The following is a 19375-nucleotide window of genomic DNA, read 5'->3' as shown; positions in this document are numbered from 1 at the left end:
TATAATAATATTATTATTTTGGTGTGATTTATTCATATCAATAAGAGGTTATGATCTAATATATAACTAATAAATCGTGACACATACGATACGATACTTGTTATCCAGAAAAAAAAATGGTTTTCTTAAAAAAATTAAAATTAAAGTTATAAATTTTTGAAACTAAAATGATAATAGATAATATATATATAAGATGAAAGGAGATTTATAAAATATGCAATTGAGTNTAAAATATAATGTGAGAAAAGATGAATTTTTTTATAGTTTCGGGAAACATAGTTTCAGCATTTATCTTCTAATAAAATATTTAAATGAATAAAATATAATAATAATTAAATATAATAATCTTAAATTATTGTTATTATCTAGTTTATTTAAAAAAATACTAATACATATTTCCAGGGAAACCAATAACCATCAGAATTAGTATAAGCCATAAATCAGTGTCTTATGAGTTATGTGGAGTAATTTTTATCTAAAATATATACAGATTATATCAAATTTTAAAATTTTAGAGATAGATTTTTATAATATAATATTTAAGGTGATTACACTAAATAAATCTTGAGAGTTTAAAGACTTTGTTAACAACTTAATAGATAAGCCAAAACCTTCGTAAAATCTCCCTTGTGGGTACTATATTTGATAAAGTAAATCAGAGTTTGATTCAATTATTTTTACCAACATTTTATTGAACGAGTCTATTGTACAAAGTTTATAAAGTGTGTTATCTAACTACTATGTTTGTAGGTTATCTAGTGCGCATAAAAAGCATCGGTTGTATGTAAGGGTGGGTACGATACCGAAATTTTCGGTACGATATCGGTATAGATTTTGAAAATTTCAGTATATATCGAAACAATATTTTTAAATTAAAAAATATATAATATTTTAAAGTAAAAAATTATTTTACTTGAATACAATTTAGTCTAAAGTTTATGTTATCATATTTTTTTTGTATATGTACATTATGTTTTATATATTTTATACCGATATATCGAGATATCGATATTCTGAAATTTGTGTACGATATATGATATGAGTGAATTTTTTTGATATATCGTATCGAACCACCCCTAGCTGCTGATTCAACTTGATAAAAACAAAATCCTAGTTTTTTGGTATAAAAAGGATTTGTTACTCACAAAACTATAAAAATAATAAAAAAGAAATCGCGACCAAGATCCTACCAATTGGTCCACCATGGGGCTGGCTGGTAATTGCTGAATACAACGAGGGGTGAAGTCAAATACCGACTGATAACAAGTGAGTGACTGAGACACCACAAGAATCGACAGCAACAGTACAAGTAGAAGACAATTCAATGAAGATGAGTACATTTTGTTGCTCAGGTTTTATGTTCTCACCAAATAGTCACAATGTTCATAGCAATGATAATAATTACAACCGATTCTACGGCAGTGAGAACGTACTAGCAAAAAACATAGCCGAAAATCGCATTTGCGAACAACTCAGTGGGTCATGATCATGTCTACGGTGAACAATGAAAGTGAGGACTGATATGTAATCGCAAAACCAAATACAAATTTTGGATGAAGATAGGCTATGTAAACACTTGAAACTCCAGATGATGAAAATGTTGCTAAGTTTTGCACCATATGTAATCTTACTGAAGGATGTCTAAAAAATCGAAATGAATAAAATAATGACCCTTTCTGTTCTACATTCAGGAGGCATTTCTCCTGATTCCATGTTGATCAACCTTGAGATTGCTCCGGCATGGTGACAGACAGGTCCACACGAAGATGAAGATCCCTCGGAATTTATGTACTTTTGAAATTGGTCTTGCTCAACTCTATTTTCTTGGAAAATTTCAGGTCCTGCTTCTTAATATTTTCGGACGGGTCTAGTTTCCTGGAAAATTTCAGACCCCACTTCATAATTGTAATGATCGACATAACCTCAACCCCATCGGTTATTCCAACCACTGCCACACTGCATATGTCGAGAATCACTTCCATTCCTTAAGCAGCACCCATCAATGGTATAGCACGGCCATTCGAATACAGGCTCATTGCTATATGAATTTCCCCAATTTTGCTCCCATGGATCACCGTGATTACCAAATGAATAATCAGCCGGCACGTTTACGTTCTCTTCAATATCACCCCAACCGCTAGATGAGAATGCTTGGTTTGCAATAAGAGCATCGCCAAATATTATGACAGGGTCATGATTTTCCACTTCATTGGGGAGCACAACAAGGTCCGGCAATGGCTCAGGATCAATATTGATATCCCAATCAATTCTGTCAATGTAAGCATCGGGATCAGGTAATGATATGTCACATGGAAGTCCATTTTTTGTGGCCCAGAATCGTTTCTTAGCATTGAAAAATGCCTCTTCTCCCGCAGAGTCATTCCAATTAATCACATTATCATAGAGGTGCGTAAACTTCTTCATCTGTAATAGTGTATCCCAATCCAGAGAACCAACCACTTTGCAAAATTCTTTCTCCCATGAAGGCACGACCGGCTGCCAACAAACTGGAGAAAAGTAATGTTATCAGGCAAAAAAACGGTAGAAAGTTCTTTTATCCTCTCAATAATGACAAGTAGAGACTGAATAAAATAAATCATGATCAATCAAATGATCATTTAAATGTAGTAAATTGATCACCAATTTAGAAACATAGCATTAAAAAGGACCAGAAGAGTTAATTAAATAACTTAACGAGAATTCGTTACCAGGATGCGAATACGACAATGTTAACTGTATTAACTAGCCGGCAAACATAGAAAAACATTATCAAATACCATGATTTTTAGATCTTCATAAGGGTAGAATAAGGACAAAACGAACCTTAACTAATCAAGCGAAAAAACTAGTGGGCTACTAGTTTATCCCGGCTCCAACTCATAAAACGTAACAACCATAATATGTACGTGACTAAATTCAAATGATTTACCTTCTAAATTTCTCTTATCATTAACAATATGCAAAATAGTATCAGATAGGAACCATAAACATGTCGGAGTAGCATGTACTAAATCAGTTCAAAGAAATGATCAGTCCCCGCACCACAAAGATACCGGCAACTTGCAATTTCAAAATTTTAGTATGACATACATCAACATAACTGCCCAAACACAATGAGGCAAGATCGAATAAAACTAGCATATGCATTCAAAAGAATTTATAAAAAATCTTTGGCATAAAAAGCAGCCCAAAAAATAATCTGTCTGAGTGAAACCAATAAACTTCATGGGACAAAACAGAGTATTATAAACAAACCACAGAAAACTTAAAGAATAAACATGTAACTTCGTAACATCCTTTAGACAAAAGCTCAAACAAGTAACAAAAGGTGAACCAAGTTGGAGACATAGTTATCATCAACACTTTACTCCCAAAACTCTTTGTGTCGCCGCTATTTGACTAAATTTATTTGCATTGCTCGTCATATTTTCCATTTCCTTGCATTCTCAATGACAAGGTTTTATCAAAATGTTTTATTTTACAAAGATTTACACCTACACATATATTCAATAAATCCTTCAAAATTCAAATGCAGAATCATGATAGCAAATCAAAATAGAACAAAATAATAATGAAAAAACTGTGAACATCGTACAGCGGGACGACTTTTTCTTCTGTGATCTTTTAGGATCATCCCATTTCGGCCTCCTCCGACCATCCATGATCGCAAACTCCAAACCTCTGAAAAACCAAAAACCAAGAAAATTCAAGTTCGGCAGCCAAGAACACCGAAACAAAGCAAGAAAAAGAAAACACCCACGAAACCAATTCATGAACAGGGCAAAATTCAGTACCAAAATCAAGACCGAGAAAGACGGGCACCTCAGAATTCGCACCACGTACAACCCTCAGTTTTCACCTCTGGCAACCGTGAATATTCCAAGAAAAACCGTAAAAAAAAGAAGAAAGAAACGCAAAGAACAAGAAGGAGACGAAGAGAGTTAACATATATTTGTGTTTGTTTCTCTGCAGGGAAACAAATAGAAGAAAGAGGGCAGTCAAAATCTGTCAGAGAAGAGCTCGAAATGGCGTCATCAGTGAAGGAGTGTGCATCAATCGAAGTGGGTGCGTAGAGAGAGTCATACGACAAAACGAAAATCTTGGAAACCGTTGATCCGCGGCGTCCAAAACATGTGTGCGACGTTTGTTTCTTTATATCAACGATTACTTGTGGTTCTCTATATTCAATAAAATCCAACAATTTTATTATTCATTAACATTATCATTATTATTATTATTATTATTATTATTATTATTATTATTATTATTATTTTAAAACAAAACAAAATTGAGTTTTTCACTCTACAGTGTTATTGATATAATGTATGGAAATCGAACATATTGCAAGGAAAACAACCCAAATAAGAGATCCGTCTCACAAAATACGACCCATAACATCGTCTCACACAAGTTTTTGCCTTTTTTTTAATACGAAACATCAATTCATATTACAAAATAAGATGATAGATATTATTGTTATTTGTTAGGTGTATGTTTCCCTATAAATGAGAAGGTATTATTGTTCGTGTACATGTCAAAACGGGCTGTTATCAACCCAACTCAGCTACTGTATGTGCTGGGATGGGACGTCGACGGACGTGTTGGGTGCAATAATTGTCCCTGCTTGGTAGAGCAATCGAACCGTGTTGCTTGTGTTGCTGTGCGGTTTTAAAGATTTGAGTTGCACAATTACTACTAGCTATAGCTATTGGTAAAGCGACAAGCGCTCAGTCCTACAATTGGTATCAGAGCTCAGGTTCCACCGTTATGTGTTGGACCTCCTATAATTAGGCCACCCGTTCTGTCCATAATTGGGTCATTTGTAAACTCCACGCTCCAGATGTTCATTCCTGGGCGTGAGGAGAGTGTGTTAGTTGTCCAACATCGGTTGGGTAAAATGCCTGGATGTTGCATGTATGGACTTGGACAATCCTCCCCCCTTGAGCTAGCTTTTGGGGTTGAGTTAGGTCCAAGTTCCATTCTTAACAAGGTATCAGAGCCAAGGTCACGGGTTCGATTCCCATTGATTGCAAGGAGTGCAATTATTGGGAGGGAGATTGTTGGGTGCAATAATTATCCCTGCTTGGTAGAGCAATCGAACCGTGGTGCTTGTGTTGTTGTGCGGTTTTAAAGATTTGAGTTGCACCATTACTACTAGCTATAGCTATTGGTAAAGCGGCAAGCGCTCGGTCCTACAGGATGACGGGGCAAAACGATATTTTCTTTCTTCGGGGTAAAGAAACACGTACACATGTCACTTCTTTGCTTATGCTAAAATCGTATAACAACATTTATTAAATTTTAACCAAGACAAATAACAATATATTTCGTATAATTAAAAGAAGATAACGTATTTAGATAGCTTACAATAATTTATTTCAATCCAATTTATATATATATCAAAATTTTATCCATGCAAAAAAAAAAATTGAGAACAATATTATAAGATTAGTGTAAAATAATCACTCATTTGATTTGATATCACCTGTAAGATTCTTAAAATTAATAGCAAACAATTTCGTTATTTTAATAAATTGAGAGAATGAAATCTTCATCTCAATGCATATTCATTAGGTTGTATTAATTAAGTTATGCCTACTTTTAATTAAGTCAAATGGCCAACGTAATTAAGTTTTTTCCCCATCTCGTGTTGGTAACTGAATGATAATTATAACATCTAATTACGATAATACAAATCAATTAAGATTAAATAGTAATGACTTTAATATAAAAATAATAAGAATAATAATGACTACTGTTTTTTAGTTGATGAGAAGATTGTTAAAATTGAATCTCGAACTTTGTACATGGTCTCAAACTTAAATAAATTTGGTGTCAAAAATTGAATACAAAACATCGACAATAATGGCAAATAAAAAATATCAATCATTTGTCTAAAAATAAATAAATAAACACTTAATCTTATTAGCCTCATGTAGGTTAAAAAATATCTTTAATTAAGTTAGATAAGTTCTGTTCTTTTTCCTCCTTCTTATATATATAAGTATAGGATATAATTTATAAAATATCAACAAGTCTTCTTGGTAAAGAAGAACAAATTATGTCTGATTAGGTGTCTGCGTTGGTTGAGTAAACCCGAAGAGCGCAATAGGGCTCCGTAGTCATTAAAAAAAAAAAGGAACAAATCATAACATGCATGAACTTATCTTTGCTTCAATCAATATTCATTATGTATATTTCCACAAGACTTTATTTTCTTCGGATACATTAGAGCTAGTTCAAAAATTATTGTTGATAAAAATTCATGCTTCCTAGCTAAGCTAGTCAAAGGAGAGGGGATACTTGGGCTGTTTGTTGGGCCGAAAGATCCCCCAGTGCTTCTCAGTTTCAGGTTCCTTCTGATTCTCATCAATCAGATCGAAGATATAAGTTTCCAGAGGCTTTCCAGGCTTTCTTGGGGTCCCATTCTTCACCATCTCGAGTAAATTTGAGTTATAAGATTTTGCATTGTCGATTGTTGTTGCTGTCCCACCAGCCGAGGGCCACCCCGTCTCGGAAACGACGACTTCCACGTTAGGCGCACCGGCATGTTCCAATGCCGCATGAACAGCATCCACCATAGCACTGAACAGGTTCTGGTACTGATACGGCCCATCATTCACAACAGCCGCAGGAGATGTGAATACGGCATAGTCCAGACGAATGTCGGATGGATCACTTATATATGCAAAGTAAGGATACACATTCACAAGAAAAGGGCTCTGAGTTTTCGAAAGAAACGAGACGATAGGATTGATGAACGATGGTGCCTTGAAAATTCCTTGCGAAGGAGGGTACGATGCTCCAAGCACACCCATGCTTAAAGCAGTCGAAACCTTAACCTTTTGCCCTAAACCAGCAGCGGTCAGAGCATTGTATACGTTTTGCATGGCCGGGGCAAGAGATGGTGCAATGCTGGAGCCCTCGCCGTCTTGGCCGATCTCATTCCCGACAGCGATGTATCTAAAGTTCACGGTTGGGTATTTGAGGACATTGTTTTGGACCCAAGATTTTGCAAGATCGGGATCGTTGGCGATGCCTATGATGTCCTCATTTGCTAGACCTACTATGACCGAAACGTTGCTTCCTCCGAGGGCTTGGAGGACTTGTGGATTGGGATTGTAGATTCGAACTCGTTGAATGTTGTGTTGCTTGCAGAGGGCAATGACTTCCTCTGGGGGTGGTAGATTGCTGCCAAGAAATCCATAACAAGCTCCCATTTGAGCATCTGTAATCAGAACATGTAATTAGATTTAGAGGCAAAAAAGAAACATAAATTAAAGAAGAAAGATAAAAAGGACCTGTTGTATCTAAATAGAATGCAGAAAGCACTACAATAATCGTCAGATTGAAGAAAACTGAGTCTGCCATTTTATTTCAAATAGAAGAGTATCAATGGTGCATTTTTGCAAGCACAAGTCGTCTCCTTTTATAATGAGAGAAAAGAGATTAGGTTTGCTGGTAAACATTGAATGCAGGTTTTTGTAATATAGAAATATTTATCATTATTTGCTTTTCTTCTCGATGTTTGGTCCGTGTGTCAGTATTTAGCACTGGGGAACCTATGCACAATTGGCGAGTTTGCATAGAAAATATTCATTTAGAGTGCTTTGGACAGATTTATGTTTTCAACCAAAATCTTTTAAAATTACATGCTGCCGCTGGCCAATGGGGGGAAATGACGTTCTAAGTCCGGTAACTTTGCAAGTTTTTCATTTTTTTTTCGTCCGCACGTTAACAATGTCTGTCATCAGATCATCGAATCCCTGTTACACGTCATCGCTGTGATGAAAAATAATTAAAATCGAAAAATACAAATTAGTGGATTAAGATAAAATAATACATTTTTAGAAAAAATAAATTTTTTGTCTACTAACTTATTACATTTTCAGTTTTTGTCCACTAAATATTCAAATTTTAGTTTAGGTGCAATAACTTTAATTGATTGATTTTTTATTTTTATTTTTGTTTTTAGTATCACTTTGTCGGATTGTTGATGAATACTGACATGATGTTAGAAAATGTCGACGTAACTACAAAAGTTATTGAGTTTCTTGGCGCCACGACAACAATTGGATCAAAATATTCTAAAATTTAAAATCAGTGTACAAAGACTAAAGTTTGCGGACTTGATGAACTAAAACCATAATGAGACAAATTAGTGCATGAAACGAATAAGTTGTTTTCCCAAATTTGTAATATTAAATGTATTTTGTGTAGTTAATTTTATTGGATAATGTAATTAGGTCAAAATAATGAATTTGAAAAATTAAAAATATTATATTCATGTTTAAATAAATTAAAAATATAATATGTTAATTGGTAGTAGCTTTTTTTGTTGTTGTTGTAAAGTTAGCCTATTCATAGAAACTATCTAATTCTACTTTTATATTATTGTTTTCAAGTTATATTATTCATTTTATCATTGTAAGCGAAATTAATTTCGTATTTGTGAACAATGTACGGTTAAACTGGTGCATATATTTATCAATAAATTGAAAATTACAAATGGAAATATATTTAACTAATGTCAATCTATATATAAAAACTCACTTTTTGCCAAATATAGAAAGTTCCAGCAAAAAATCATTGGTTAAAAAAGTAAATTAGATCTGTAAATTTTATATTATATAATTCTTGAAAAAAAAATCATTGGATGAATAATTATGAGAGCTATACAAAATACATTACTTAGCTTCAATCATTGCAACTGTCTGAAATGTGTCTTTCATGACGGAGAAGTAATAAATTTTTTTCTCCTGTTCAAAATAAATTTAAACAACTATGCATTTGCCAATATGATAATATTTTTTCTTTATTACAGATTCACGGATGCATGGTAGTGTAAAACATCTAATATTGGAAAGGATTAAACCAATCGTCAAGTAAGGACACTCTTTTGCCATAAAAAATGTAATTGTTGCATAGAATAACATGAAGTACAATCTTTATCTCATATATGATTTCTTCTGGGGAAAAAAAACCATTTTTAGGCGTGGTCATCTGTATGTCGTTGCATCTAGAGTTAAAAATCTTAAGGGTCTAAATATTTTGATGTATGATTGTGATATCAACCAAAAAAATTCAAGAACAAATTATGTATTTAAGGAAGTTTTTCAAAATGTGTAAAAAAAAAAAATTATTTCCCGATTACATGATTTATAATAATATTAGATTATTTTCATTTTAAATATCTATTAATTTTTTTAGTGGTAATTAATTTTTTTATGATTTCATTACGATACTAGTATTTAATAATAACTCAGAATAAAAAAAATGGTCGACTCTTAGTTGCTATTCATTTAATATTGTACATTTTTAGCTTCATATATATTTTTTTTTTTTAAAAATGAGGAATAAGTTTGTGACAATCGAGTCTCATATCCGATATCTCATCCTAAATTTTGAACTTTGGTGCTAGCTGCTCTGATTAAACATTTTGATATTTCGACATCTTATTCAATACCGAAAGCTACTTCTTGGGCATCCCATAAGAAGGATACGCCGGAATAGAGCTATAAGTCATCGACTTTAGCGACCAATAATAACTATAGAATGCACTTTTAAAAAAGAAAAAATAGTTATAGCCTCATCAAGTACTTTATATTAACAGATAATGAACAACCGTTCAATTACATGGGAAGAGATGGAAAGGGTCCAAAGAATTGGAGACAGCTCAATCCGAAATGGAAGCTCTGTGAAACCGGAAAACTTCAGTCTCCGATCTTGTTGAAGACAGAGTGACAGTATTGCCTAGACTTGGGAGTTTGAGACGAAACTACAGGCCAGCTCCAGCCGTGCTTAGAAACCGCGGGCACGATATCTCGGTAACTAACATATATAGATCAAAAACATAAATATTAAGAAGATAAATTTGAGGGAATGAAGAAAATGCTTAAAACTTAAGAGTTCCTTGATTATCAGGTGACATGGAAAGGAGACGATGGGGGTATTAAAATAAATGATGTTGAGTACAAATTAATGCAAGTTAATTGGCAGGCTCCTTCTGAACACACTGTGAAAGGAACCAGGTTCTTTTATACTTGTGAAAATTGTTCTCTGTGTTACATATTTATTAACGATTGCCTGCTCACTTAGACTTGATTTGCAGCTTTGATATGGAGATGCATATGTGTTAGGTAAGATTTTATTTAATGTGGTGGGATCCATATGTGGTGGGACCCACATTAAATAAAATAATAATAAAAACTCATCCCACATCGTTTTTTTATTAAAACTGAACAAGGGAATTAGTTATAAATAGAGCTCAATTCCTTCAGTTATTGTATCCCAAAATCAAAAGCTTTTCAGCTTTGATAAAAAGAGAGTGTATAGAAAAAAAGAGTGTATTTTTTTCTTGAGTGTGGGAATTCTCTTGTGTGAGTTAGAGAAATTATTTTCTCGGTATATTCGGGTTGGGAGTGTGAGAAATATTGAGTGTATTGGTGTATACACTTGTTGTAATATTTCTTCCAGTTATAAAAGTTGCAGTGCTCCGTGGATGTAACCTATATTGGGTGAACCACGTAAATCTTTGTGTTCTTGTTGGTTATTTTATTCCGCAAGTTTTGGGTACTACATTATCATCGTGGTTGGCATCGCTTCGGGGGTGTAATTACCCAACAACTGGTATCAGAGCCTTGTTGTTAAAATTCTTAAGAATTCTGAGTATGCTCTGTGGTTGCAGCTTTGTCTGATCTTCCACATCAGAAAAGATTTTTTAGATTTTTTACGAAGGCTAGAGAAGTGATGGCCGGAGATGATGGATCGGGACCAGGAATCAACAAGTTCGACGGTACAGATTTTACGTTCTGGCGACTACAAATTATTGATTATTTGTATAGCAAGAAGTTGCATCAACCTCTATCTGGAAAAAAGCCGGAAAAGATGGAGGATGATGACTGGAAGCTTCTTGACCGGCAAGTGTTAGGTGTGATACGATTGACCCTAACGAAGAACGTGGCACATAACGTGGCGGAGGCAAAAACAACGGAGGAGATGATGTCCATTTTGTCGGACATGTACGAAAAGCCATCGACAAATAATAAAGTACATCTCATGAAGAAGTTATTTAACTTGAAGATGAGAGAAGATGCATTGGTGGCTAAACACATCAACGAATTCAACACGATTGTTTCACAGCTAACATCGGTTGAAATTAAATTTGATGATGAGATTCGGGCACTTATTCTTTTGGCGTCTTTACCAGACAATTGGGAACCAATGCGGGCAGCGGTTAGCAACTCTGTTGGAAAAAGAAAGCTACAATTCAATGATGTCAGAGATCAAATTCTTGCCGAAGAAGTTCGCAAGATGGCTTTTGGTGAAGGAACATCATCAAGTTCTGCTCTAAATCTCGAGAATAGAGGAAGGGGCAGAAGTGGCGAAACGAGTTTTAACCAATGGCATGGTAGATCCAAGTCGAGAAACGGAAAAGACAAAAGCAAATTTGAAAAGAATGTGAAGTTCTGGAGCTGTGGTGAGACTGGTCACCTGAAAAAGAATTGCAGATCAACAAAGAACGACGCTAATGTTGTTACTGATGAGGTACATGATGCTCTATTACTATCCATGGAAAGCCCGGTTGATTCTTGGGTTATGGACTCGGGAGCTTCGTTTCATACCACTGGTAATCGTGATGTATTCGATAATTACATTGCGGGAGATTACGGAAAAGTTTTCCTGGCTGTTGGAAAACCCTTGGAAATTGTTGGTATGGGTGATGTCCGGATGAAGATGTCAAATGGATCTGTCTGGAAAATCAACAAAGTAAGGCATGTACCAGAGTTGACACCCAATCTGATTTCAGTGGGACAGCTTGACGACGAAGGTCATAAGGTGACCTTTGGTGATGGTTCTTGGAAAGTAAAAAAGGGAGCCATGATTGTTGCTCGAGGAAAGAAAACTGGAACACTGTATATGACTTCCAGTTTGAGAAATAAATTAGCGGCTGTGGATGCTGGAGCTAATTCAAGTCTATGGCATAGTAGGCTTGGGGATACGAGTGAGAAGGGAATGAAGATGCTTGTCTCAACCGGAAAGCTACCGGAATTAAAGATCGTTGAAAACAAGGTGTGTGAAGCTGTATTTTTTGGAAAGCAGAAAAAAGTGAGCTTTTCAAAACAGGCTAGAGAACCGAAATCAGCGGATTTGGAGCTGGCACATACTGATATATGTGGACCATCTCCTGTGACAGCCCTTGGAGATCACTCAAGATATGATGGCACTACTGTTGACGATTCGAGCAGGAAATTTTGGGTTTAGTTTGTGAAAATAAATCGGATGTTTATGAGACTTTTAAACAGTGGGAGTTATCCATGGAAGATGTGATGGATTCACTGTCATCCAATCACATGTGGGAGTTGTCAGAACTTCCTGAAGAAAAAAAGGTTTTACATAGCACGTGGGAGTACTGGTTAGAACATGACGGTAGCAAGCGGTACAAAGAAATACTTGGTGTAAAAGGTGAAAAGGAAGTCATTGGTTACACTGTTATTTTCTCTCTGGTGGTAAAGTTAACTACTATCAGGACTGTACTTGGATTGATGGTGAAAGAAGATTTACATCTGGAACAGTTTGATGTAAAGACGAGGTTTCTTCATGGAAAGCTAGGTGAAGAAATGAATCAATCACAGGGATTTGAAGTACGAGGAAAAGAGAAAATGGTGTGCAAACTTCAGAAGAGCTTGTATGGTCTCAAACAAGCAAGACAGTGGTACAAGAAGTTTGATGGTGTAATGAATAATGATGGTTTTCTGAGGTATTAGGCTGATCACTGTTGTTATGTGAAGCTTGATGGTTATTATATCATACTACTGATATATGTAGATGATATGTTGATAGCAGGAGCTTGTCTGGAGGAGATTGATAAACTCGAGAAAGAGTTATAAAAGGAATTTGCTTTGAAGGATTTGGGTGCTGCAAAACAAATCCTTGGAATGAGGATTCTTAGAGATCGAGTGAATGGAGTCTTGAAGCTTGATAAGATTCCTGAAAGCAAGAATCCAGCTGATATGCTCACGAAGGCTGTTATCATTGAAAAACTGAAGTTGTGTTTGACTTCAGTTGGTCTCCTGGACTAACAAAGGAGGTATGAGCTGCTGCACTGATGGTGTGAAGACATGATTGGAATCAAGTCTTCAAGTGGGAGAATTGTTAGGTAAGATTTTATTTAATGTGGTGGGACCCACATTAAATAAAATAATAATAAAAACTCATCCCACATCGTTTTTTTATTAAAACTGAACAAGGGAATTAGTTATAAATAGAGCTCAATTTCTTCAGTTATTGTATCCCAAAATCAAAAGCTTTTCAGCTTTGATAAAAAGAGAGTGTATAGAAAAAAAGAGTGTATTTTTTCTTGAGTGCGGGAATTCTCTTGTGTGAGTTAGAGAAATTATTTTCTCGGTATACTCGGGTTGGGAGTGTGAGAAATATTGAGTGTATTGGTGTATACACTTGTTGTAATATTTCTTCCAGTTATAAAAGTTGCAGTGCTCCGTGGACGTAACCTATATTGGGTGAACCACGTAAATCTTTGTGTTCTTGTTGGTTATTTTATTCCGCAAGTTTTGGGTACTACATTATCATCGTGGTTGGCATCGCTTCGGGGGTGTAATTACCCAACAATATGGACCACTCCCGGGGAGATATCGCTGTCGTCGATATTCTATACACACTGGGGACGTCACGATACATTCCTCGGAAAGGTGAGTGCATTCATTTACAAATTTCTTGAGACACGATCAATAACATGTCTTTAGGCCTTAAGTAATAATATATATCCTTGTTGTCTACTCCTCTTTAACCAAGATCGAAACGTAGTGTTTGAACGCCTCTATGGTGGAAAAGATTTAGGTTGCATCATTGGCAACTTTTAGTATGACTAACATAGGTTTGGTTCTAAAATGTGTGATGTAGAATGTACACATTTGTACTAATGATTGCTGGTGGCCCTCTCTCCTATAGTTTGTTAAAAACTTTAAATCTGTTACCGAGGAAGGGCTGAGCTTGGGGGTTGTTGATCCATGGGGGATCAAGTTTGGTGGCAGAAAGTACTTCAGCTATTTGGGTTCGCTAACTATTCCCCCGTGCACGGAGGGCATTCTCTGGACTCTACTCAAGAAGGTGAGTAGTCGGGATTTCACCGTCTGATGTTCTTCGATTTTGGGATGTGATTGTTGGTTCTGGAGACGTCCAAAAGTTTAGTTTATTTTTCAAAATGTTGCCTATTCTTAATTGTAGGTAAGGACAGTTTCAAAGGATCAGATACAAGCACTGAGAGATGCCGTTCATGTTGTAAGCTCATGGTGATTTCTTACAATACATGAAACTTTTAGTAGTAAGTGTCAAAATTGTCTCGATACGATTAATTCCATTACAGGGATTTGAGTGGAATTCAAGACCAATACAGGAATTGGAGGGAAGAAACGTATACATGTACGAGCCCAAGAATCCTTGAAAAGTAAAAGCCATAAGGCCGTTTGACATATGTGCTGAACTCACATTATGTGTTTTTGAACTTTGTAAGGTATATAAAGTTGTTTTCTTCTTCTTTTTTTAAAAGAATTCTTTAAGCCACTACAATGGGTTTTCATCCAAATATTTTAGCCATTGTCGTTGTGCCATACTTCGAGAATGACAAGCCATATAAGTTTTCGCAACTCAATCATATCAAAGATTTGACCATTTCGTTACGGTAGACAACAAATCTTCATTTTTGAAGCAATTCTTTCATCACATCCGTGTGCAATCAATCATTATCCATCAATCAGTAGTTGTTCTTCTTCTCTCTCTAACAAATAATACGATTGCTTTGAATGAGCTCGGTAATGGTCGGAGATCCAGTGAAGTAGATGTTAATATTATGTAAATACTTATAATTACTTTCGAAATGATTAAAATTACCAAATTTTTGAATATATAGAACTAAAACTCATTTAGACAATGTCTGAACTTGGGCTACAATTTTCCAGCTTCTTTAAAATTTAACGTAGTTCTAAAAATTGAATAAATATACTAAAACTTCATATTGTGCTCGAATTCTGTTTTAAAATATATGAAAATGTGTTCGATAATTTTAAATAATATTTAACCCAATTAATAATAATAATCACATATGGGCTCGATTCATCTGTATTAATTATTGAAAATATAAAATCGCAAAATAGTCTTAACGCGATTTTCGAGTCAGTTGTGCGATATCAGTTGGCAGCAGCACTTGTCGAGATCCTACACTCCCATTTTTGTGCGGCTCGGCGGGACAGGAAGCATTGGGTCGCTGGAAGCATAGATGGCGGCGGAATCGAACGATCTCGAAGCTATGCTGAAACCCTTTTACCAGAGAGCTTCCGAAGCAGAGGTTTTACATCCATCGAACTCTCTCAAATAATAATTATTTGGTTCCTTTTTTTTTCCTCCCATTTAATTCATTCTAAGTACTTCAATTAATTTCAAATATATACTGATTTTTTCTGATTTTTCCTTGATTGAATGATTTGTTTAGTATAGTATGTATGTCATTTAGCTTTTATGTTTGACGAGCAGGGTGACCAGAATGGTGGCCCATGGCAAAATATTCAAATATCAAATGTAATTTAATCAGCGTTGTTCGTCTTTCTGTATAACAAGATTTGCTCTCTCCATGGTGCAGCTCAAATGTCTTGAATTTGAATTTTTTTTTGACAAGAAAATTTGATTACTTTGGTGGAATATTGAAATTGAGGATATTTCGGTGAGAAGTACTCAATTTGATTAATGTAGAATGATTACCGTATTAAAATTTGTAATTATGATCTAATAATAACACACGTCCATAAAGTACAGAATTAAAAATATTGTCTTTAAAGATGTCCAAATTTGTATTCTTGGATGCACTCATCCACAAAGAAACTGTGATATTTTGACTGAGTAATTAGTCCAAGGTGAAAACTTAATGTGTTTGGTTAAAGAAACTTGCATAGTTAAATGAATTACGGTGTCAAGGAGCATGTGTGATTATAACCAAATATGTCAATAGGGATTCATAATTTTTTCCAAATGTTGAAGTGGAAACCGTCCAGGAGATGATAATTATCTGGGAGTTCATTATTATTCACCACCATAAAAATTTAATACCTCTCTTTTCTTTTCTTTTTTCTTTTGTAATTAAGGAACGGTTGGCGAGACTCGAAGCTGCTCTTGCTGGAAATAAAGGTCTGTTTCAAAATGTATGTTATTTTTTCCGATTATGCTCGGATACAAGGTTTCTAATTCCTCCTCACCTTTCTAACATGGTGCTCTTTAGACTCTGGAGACACGGAACTGCTGAAGTCAGTGGATGAACTTCAGCCAAAGCCAGAAGATTCAAAACCTGAGCATGTTGTGGAGAAACAAGAGGTATGTTTCTTCATGTCTTATTTTTTCTTTATTTTTAGAATCTTGGAAATCAATATTTGAGGTTGAATTTTTCTGTATCAGACTATGCAAGTGGTGATGCAGCTAAGGGCAGAAAATGAAAAGTTGCGATATCGAATCATCCATCTTGTTCGAGCATTGAAAGATGCTGATAGCAAATTGGCTTTAAAGTGAGCATGGTAAATGTCTATGACAATATTGTTTTGATAGTGTTTGTTCAACTATTTTGAAGCACAACATTTGAAATACCGTATGGTATTAAACATTTCACTTAAACGTTATCATGAGCCATAAACTTTTGTATAAAATTAGGTGCTTGGTCCTATAATCTTTATTCTGTTCAACCTGTTCCCTGGGTAAAAATAGGATGAAAATTTATAGAACGAAACCCACCCCTCTCCAAAAATTAATTAGTCCGTAAAGTAAACCACTAGAGTACCTCCTAATATGTTGATTTTGAGAGCTTTTTTTCTTTTGAGGCCATCAACCTAGCATACAATCTCATCCATATAACTGAACTTTCCATATTTTCTGCCAGAAATGTATACTAGTTTTTTTATATTTGATTCCATGTATCAAACGTCTCTACGTGATATTCTATATCGGAGACCCCTTTTACTTGTATTCAAGAAAATGACCCATGATAAATTCTCTTTATCAATCTCGCTTTCTTATGGTTGATGAGTAGTAGTACCCCAACTAGACAAATAGCTTTTGGCTGTATAAGTAGCAGGAATCTTGTTAATGATGATCTTGTTGTCTGAATCAGTGAATGCTAATTGCTAACTGATGAGTAGTAGTACCTCGTTCTTAAAGTGCTACGTTTTGATGCTTGTATGCTTATAAATCTTTGAACTTAATATTATTGTATTGAAAATAGAAGTGTCCATTCTTTTGTCCCACGAAGAATGGCTCAAGAAGTACCACAGCGCCTGCGCCCCCTTCCTTTCTTTATGTTTGACCCTTGAATTCATCTTGATTCCATGGATGCAACAGTTTGATAAATCAGAATACTCAAATTTGAGATATCTTTTCCACTGGCAAATTATAGCTGTCTAGGTCCTTCTTAAGAGCTATATATATTTAGTGACCAGTAATGGATGTATGCCATAGTCTCGTTTTTGTGATTGGTGACACTGATCTCATTTTACATATAGATGGATGCACATTGTCAGTTCACAACTCTTGAGTCCGGATCACACTCAGGGATTCGACCTAGGACCTAGGACGGCCCTTGGTTTTATAGCCTGTCATGACCTTTGGCCATATTAAGTTTGTTCAGAGATCAATTGCATCCTATAGTTTTCACTCCCTTGCATTTCTTACACTGCTCGACTGTATTATACGACATTTGTCAAGTGTTAAGAGATATCCTTCATCTTTATCCAATATAACGAACTCGACGCATCATATAATTTCCACTCCCTTGCATTTTTTTACCAGTTGCAGCACAAGATATCGACGTGTTTTGGATCAGAACTCAGACTGTGAGCATCTAATTGTGAACATTTTTCTCTTTCGGTGATTTACTGCCAATGCAATTGACACACTCACACGATAAATTCCTGGGAAATTGGTGTTACTCCAAGATCAGAAACGTTTCAAGGTTGTAAAGATTTCTTAGTGGGAAACTTTGTGGATTCCTTTTTCATGTGATATCTTGACCTATTTTATGCAATGCACCGTAAATATGGAACATGTAAAATAAACGTGTTTGCAGCTGCGGAACCAGAAATATGGCTATGCTCGAGCTAGAATTTTAAACTCTAAAATCTTTTAATATTTGAAATTGATCTATGGGGCTAATATCATATTATTTCAAAATTATTCAAAATTTACATATAAATTTTTTTTAAAAAAAATTAGTCCAACCTGAACTAAAGCTCGGATACAGAAGCATGTGGCTCCGCCCCTGCCTGCTTGGGAGCATCAGTGCCCACACAACTAATTAATATAATAAATTGTCCTTGATTGAAACTTCTCCTGCTTCCCATATTCATTTTTATTGTTTCTGTATTATTAATTTTACTATTAAAAATTAAATTTGTATAATATTTACTAAAAATTATGTGATAATTTAATGTTATACATGTAAATTTAATCATTTTATTTTTTCTCGAAAAAATAAAAACAAGAACAAAAAAAACAAATACATAATTGTTGTGAAAAAGTAAAAATTTACGGTAAAAAGTAAAAATCTCAAACTCTTAAAATTATCACACTACACACTTTATAATATTTTTCTCTCAACTCAATTGTAATTTTCTTCACAAATGAGAGATCTATTTATAGAAAATTTTTACAAATAATCCAAAAATAAAATACATCATTACCTACATCATCACACACTAATTTTCAATATTCAACACCTAATTTTACCTAATTTTCAACATTCAACATTCACATTTTCAACACAAATATTTATCACATTTTTAAATAATTTTTCAACACTTCCCCTTGTGATGATGATCATAATGATTGTATACATTACGTGTTTTTATACTGCCTCGTTAAAAACCTTACTAGGAAAAACCCATTGGGATAAAAACCATAGTAAGGGAAAAAGAGTGCAGTCACGTAAACTCCCCCTCATGTTGACACGAACAATTCTTCACAAATTTCGTAGATTGCGCATCCCAATATTATATATGTGCTTTCTGAATATTGTCGTAGGAAGTGCCTTTGTGAAGAGATCTGATGAGTTTTCACTTGATTGAATGTGACGAACATCAATACATTTATTCTTCTCAAGCTCCTTGGTGAATGCGAAGAACTTAGGAGGAATATGTTTAGTTCTGTCGCTTTTTATGTATCCTTCTTTCATTTGAGCAACACATGCAGCATTATCTTCATATAGTATCACAGGCTTCTCGTCGAATGATAATCCGCATGAGATTTGGATATGTTGAGTCATTGATTTTAACCACACACATTCACGGCTTGCTTCATGTAGTGCAATAATCTCGGCATGATTTGATGA

The 19375-nt window shown here is 34.7% G+C and overlaps 3 protein-coding genes and 1 pseudogene across 9 annotated transcripts; 2 read left to right on the top strand and 2 right to left on the bottom strand.

The window, feature by feature from the left end:
• Nucleotides 1-1589: 1589 nt before the first annotated feature.
• On the bottom strand, nt 1590-4128 carry LOC140962492 (uncharacterized). 5 transcript variants are annotated; one of them, XM_073421426.1, is made up of 4 exons: nt 3951-4128; nt 3795-3861; nt 3596-3681; nt 1590-2507 (listed from the first exon to the last, which is right to left on the bottom strand). In XM_073421426.1, the coding sequence occupies exons 3-4, from the start codon at nt 3660-3662 to the stop codon at nt 1924-1926; spliced, it is 651 nt and encodes a 216-aa protein (XP_073277527.1). In that variant the 5' UTR covers nt 3663-3681; nt 3795-3861; nt 3951-4128; the 3' UTR covers nt 1590-1923. The 5 variants fall into 5 exon arrangements, with proteins under 5 accessions (XP_073277527.1, XP_073277529.1, XP_073277526.1 ...); XM_073421428.1 differs by having other exon boundaries at nt 3823-3861; XM_073421425.1 differs by having other exon boundaries at nt 3795-4128.
• A 2033-nt stretch (nt 4129-6161) lies between these two features.
• LOC140963396 (glucan endo-1,3-beta-glucosidase, basic isoform-like) lies at nt 6162-7427 on the bottom strand. The gene is made up of 2 exons (XM_073422702.1): nt 7302-7427; nt 6162-7228 (listed from the first exon to the last, which is right to left on the bottom strand). The coding sequence occupies exons 1-2, from the start codon at nt 7369-7371 to the stop codon at nt 6282-6284; spliced, it is 1017 nt and encodes a 338-aa protein (XP_073278803.1). The 5' UTR covers nt 7372-7427; the 3' UTR covers nt 6162-6281.
• Nucleotides 7428-9636: 2209 nt separating this feature from the next.
• LOC140963293 (alpha carbonic anhydrase 4-like) lies at nt 9637-14461 on the top strand (annotated as a pseudogene).
• A 721-nt stretch (nt 14462-15182) lies between these two features.
• On the top strand, nt 15183-18100 carry LOC140962497 (uncharacterized). Of its 3 annotated transcripts, none has more exons than XM_073421434.1 (5): nt 15183-15361; nt 16152-16194; nt 16286-16377; nt 16459-16574; nt 17839-18100. In XM_073421434.1, the coding sequence occupies exons 1-4, from the start codon at nt 15293-15295 to the stop codon at nt 16567-16569; spliced, it is 315 nt and encodes a 104-aa protein (XP_073277535.1). In that variant the 5' UTR covers nt 15183-15292; the 3' UTR covers nt 16570-16574; nt 17839-18100. The 3 variants fall into 3 exon arrangements, with proteins under 3 accessions (XP_073277535.1, XP_073277536.1, XP_073277534.1); XM_073421435.1 differs by lacking the exon at nt 17839-18100 and adding an exon at nt 17553-17817; XM_073421433.1 differs by lacking the exon at nt 17839-18100 and having other exon boundaries at nt 16459-16671.
• Nucleotides 18101-19375: the final 1275 nt, after the last annotated feature.

Source organism: Primulina huaijiensis, chromosome 17 (assembly GCF_012295235.1).
Source record: "Primulina huaijiensis isolate GDHJ02 chromosome 17, ASM1229523v2, whole genome shotgun sequence".
NCBI classification, from domain to species: Eukaryota; Viridiplantae; Streptophyta; class Magnoliopsida; order Lamiales; family Gesneriaceae; genus Primulina; species Primulina huaijiensis.
This window is presented reverse-complemented; position numbering and strand designations above follow the sequence as displayed.

Excerpts from the sequence above, each read along its gene's own strand:
- LOC140962492 (XM_073421425.1), bottom strand. The coding sequence starts at position 3,662 with ATGGATGGTCGGAGGAGGCCGAAATGGGATGATCCTAAAAGATCACAG. Across the intron at positions 2,508-3,595 it reads GAAGAAAAAGTCGTCCCGCT|TTTGTTGGCAGCCGGTCGTG; the intron begins GTACGATGTTCA and ends ACTTTTCTCCAG.
- LOC140963396 (XM_073422702.1), bottom strand. The coding sequence starts at position 7,371 with ATGGCAGACTCAGTTTTCTTCAATCTGACGATTATTGTAGTGCTTTCT. Across the intron at positions 7,229-7,301 it reads ATTCTATTTAGATACAACAG|ATGCTCAAATGGGAGCTTGT; the intron begins GTCCTTTTTATC and ends TTCTGATTACAG.
- LOC140962497 (XM_073421434.1), top strand. The coding sequence starts at position 15,293 with ATGGCGGCGGAATCGAACGATCTCGAAGCTATGCTGAAACCCTTTTAC. Across the intron at positions 15,362-16,151 it reads AGAGAGCTTCCGAAGCAGAG|GAACGGTTGGCGAGACTCGA; the intron begins GTTTTACATCCA and ends TTTGTAATTAAG. Across the intron at positions 16,378-16,458 it reads ATGTTGTGGAGAAACAAGAG|ACTATGCAAGTGGTGATGCA; the intron begins GTATGTTTCTTC and ends TTTCTGTATCAG.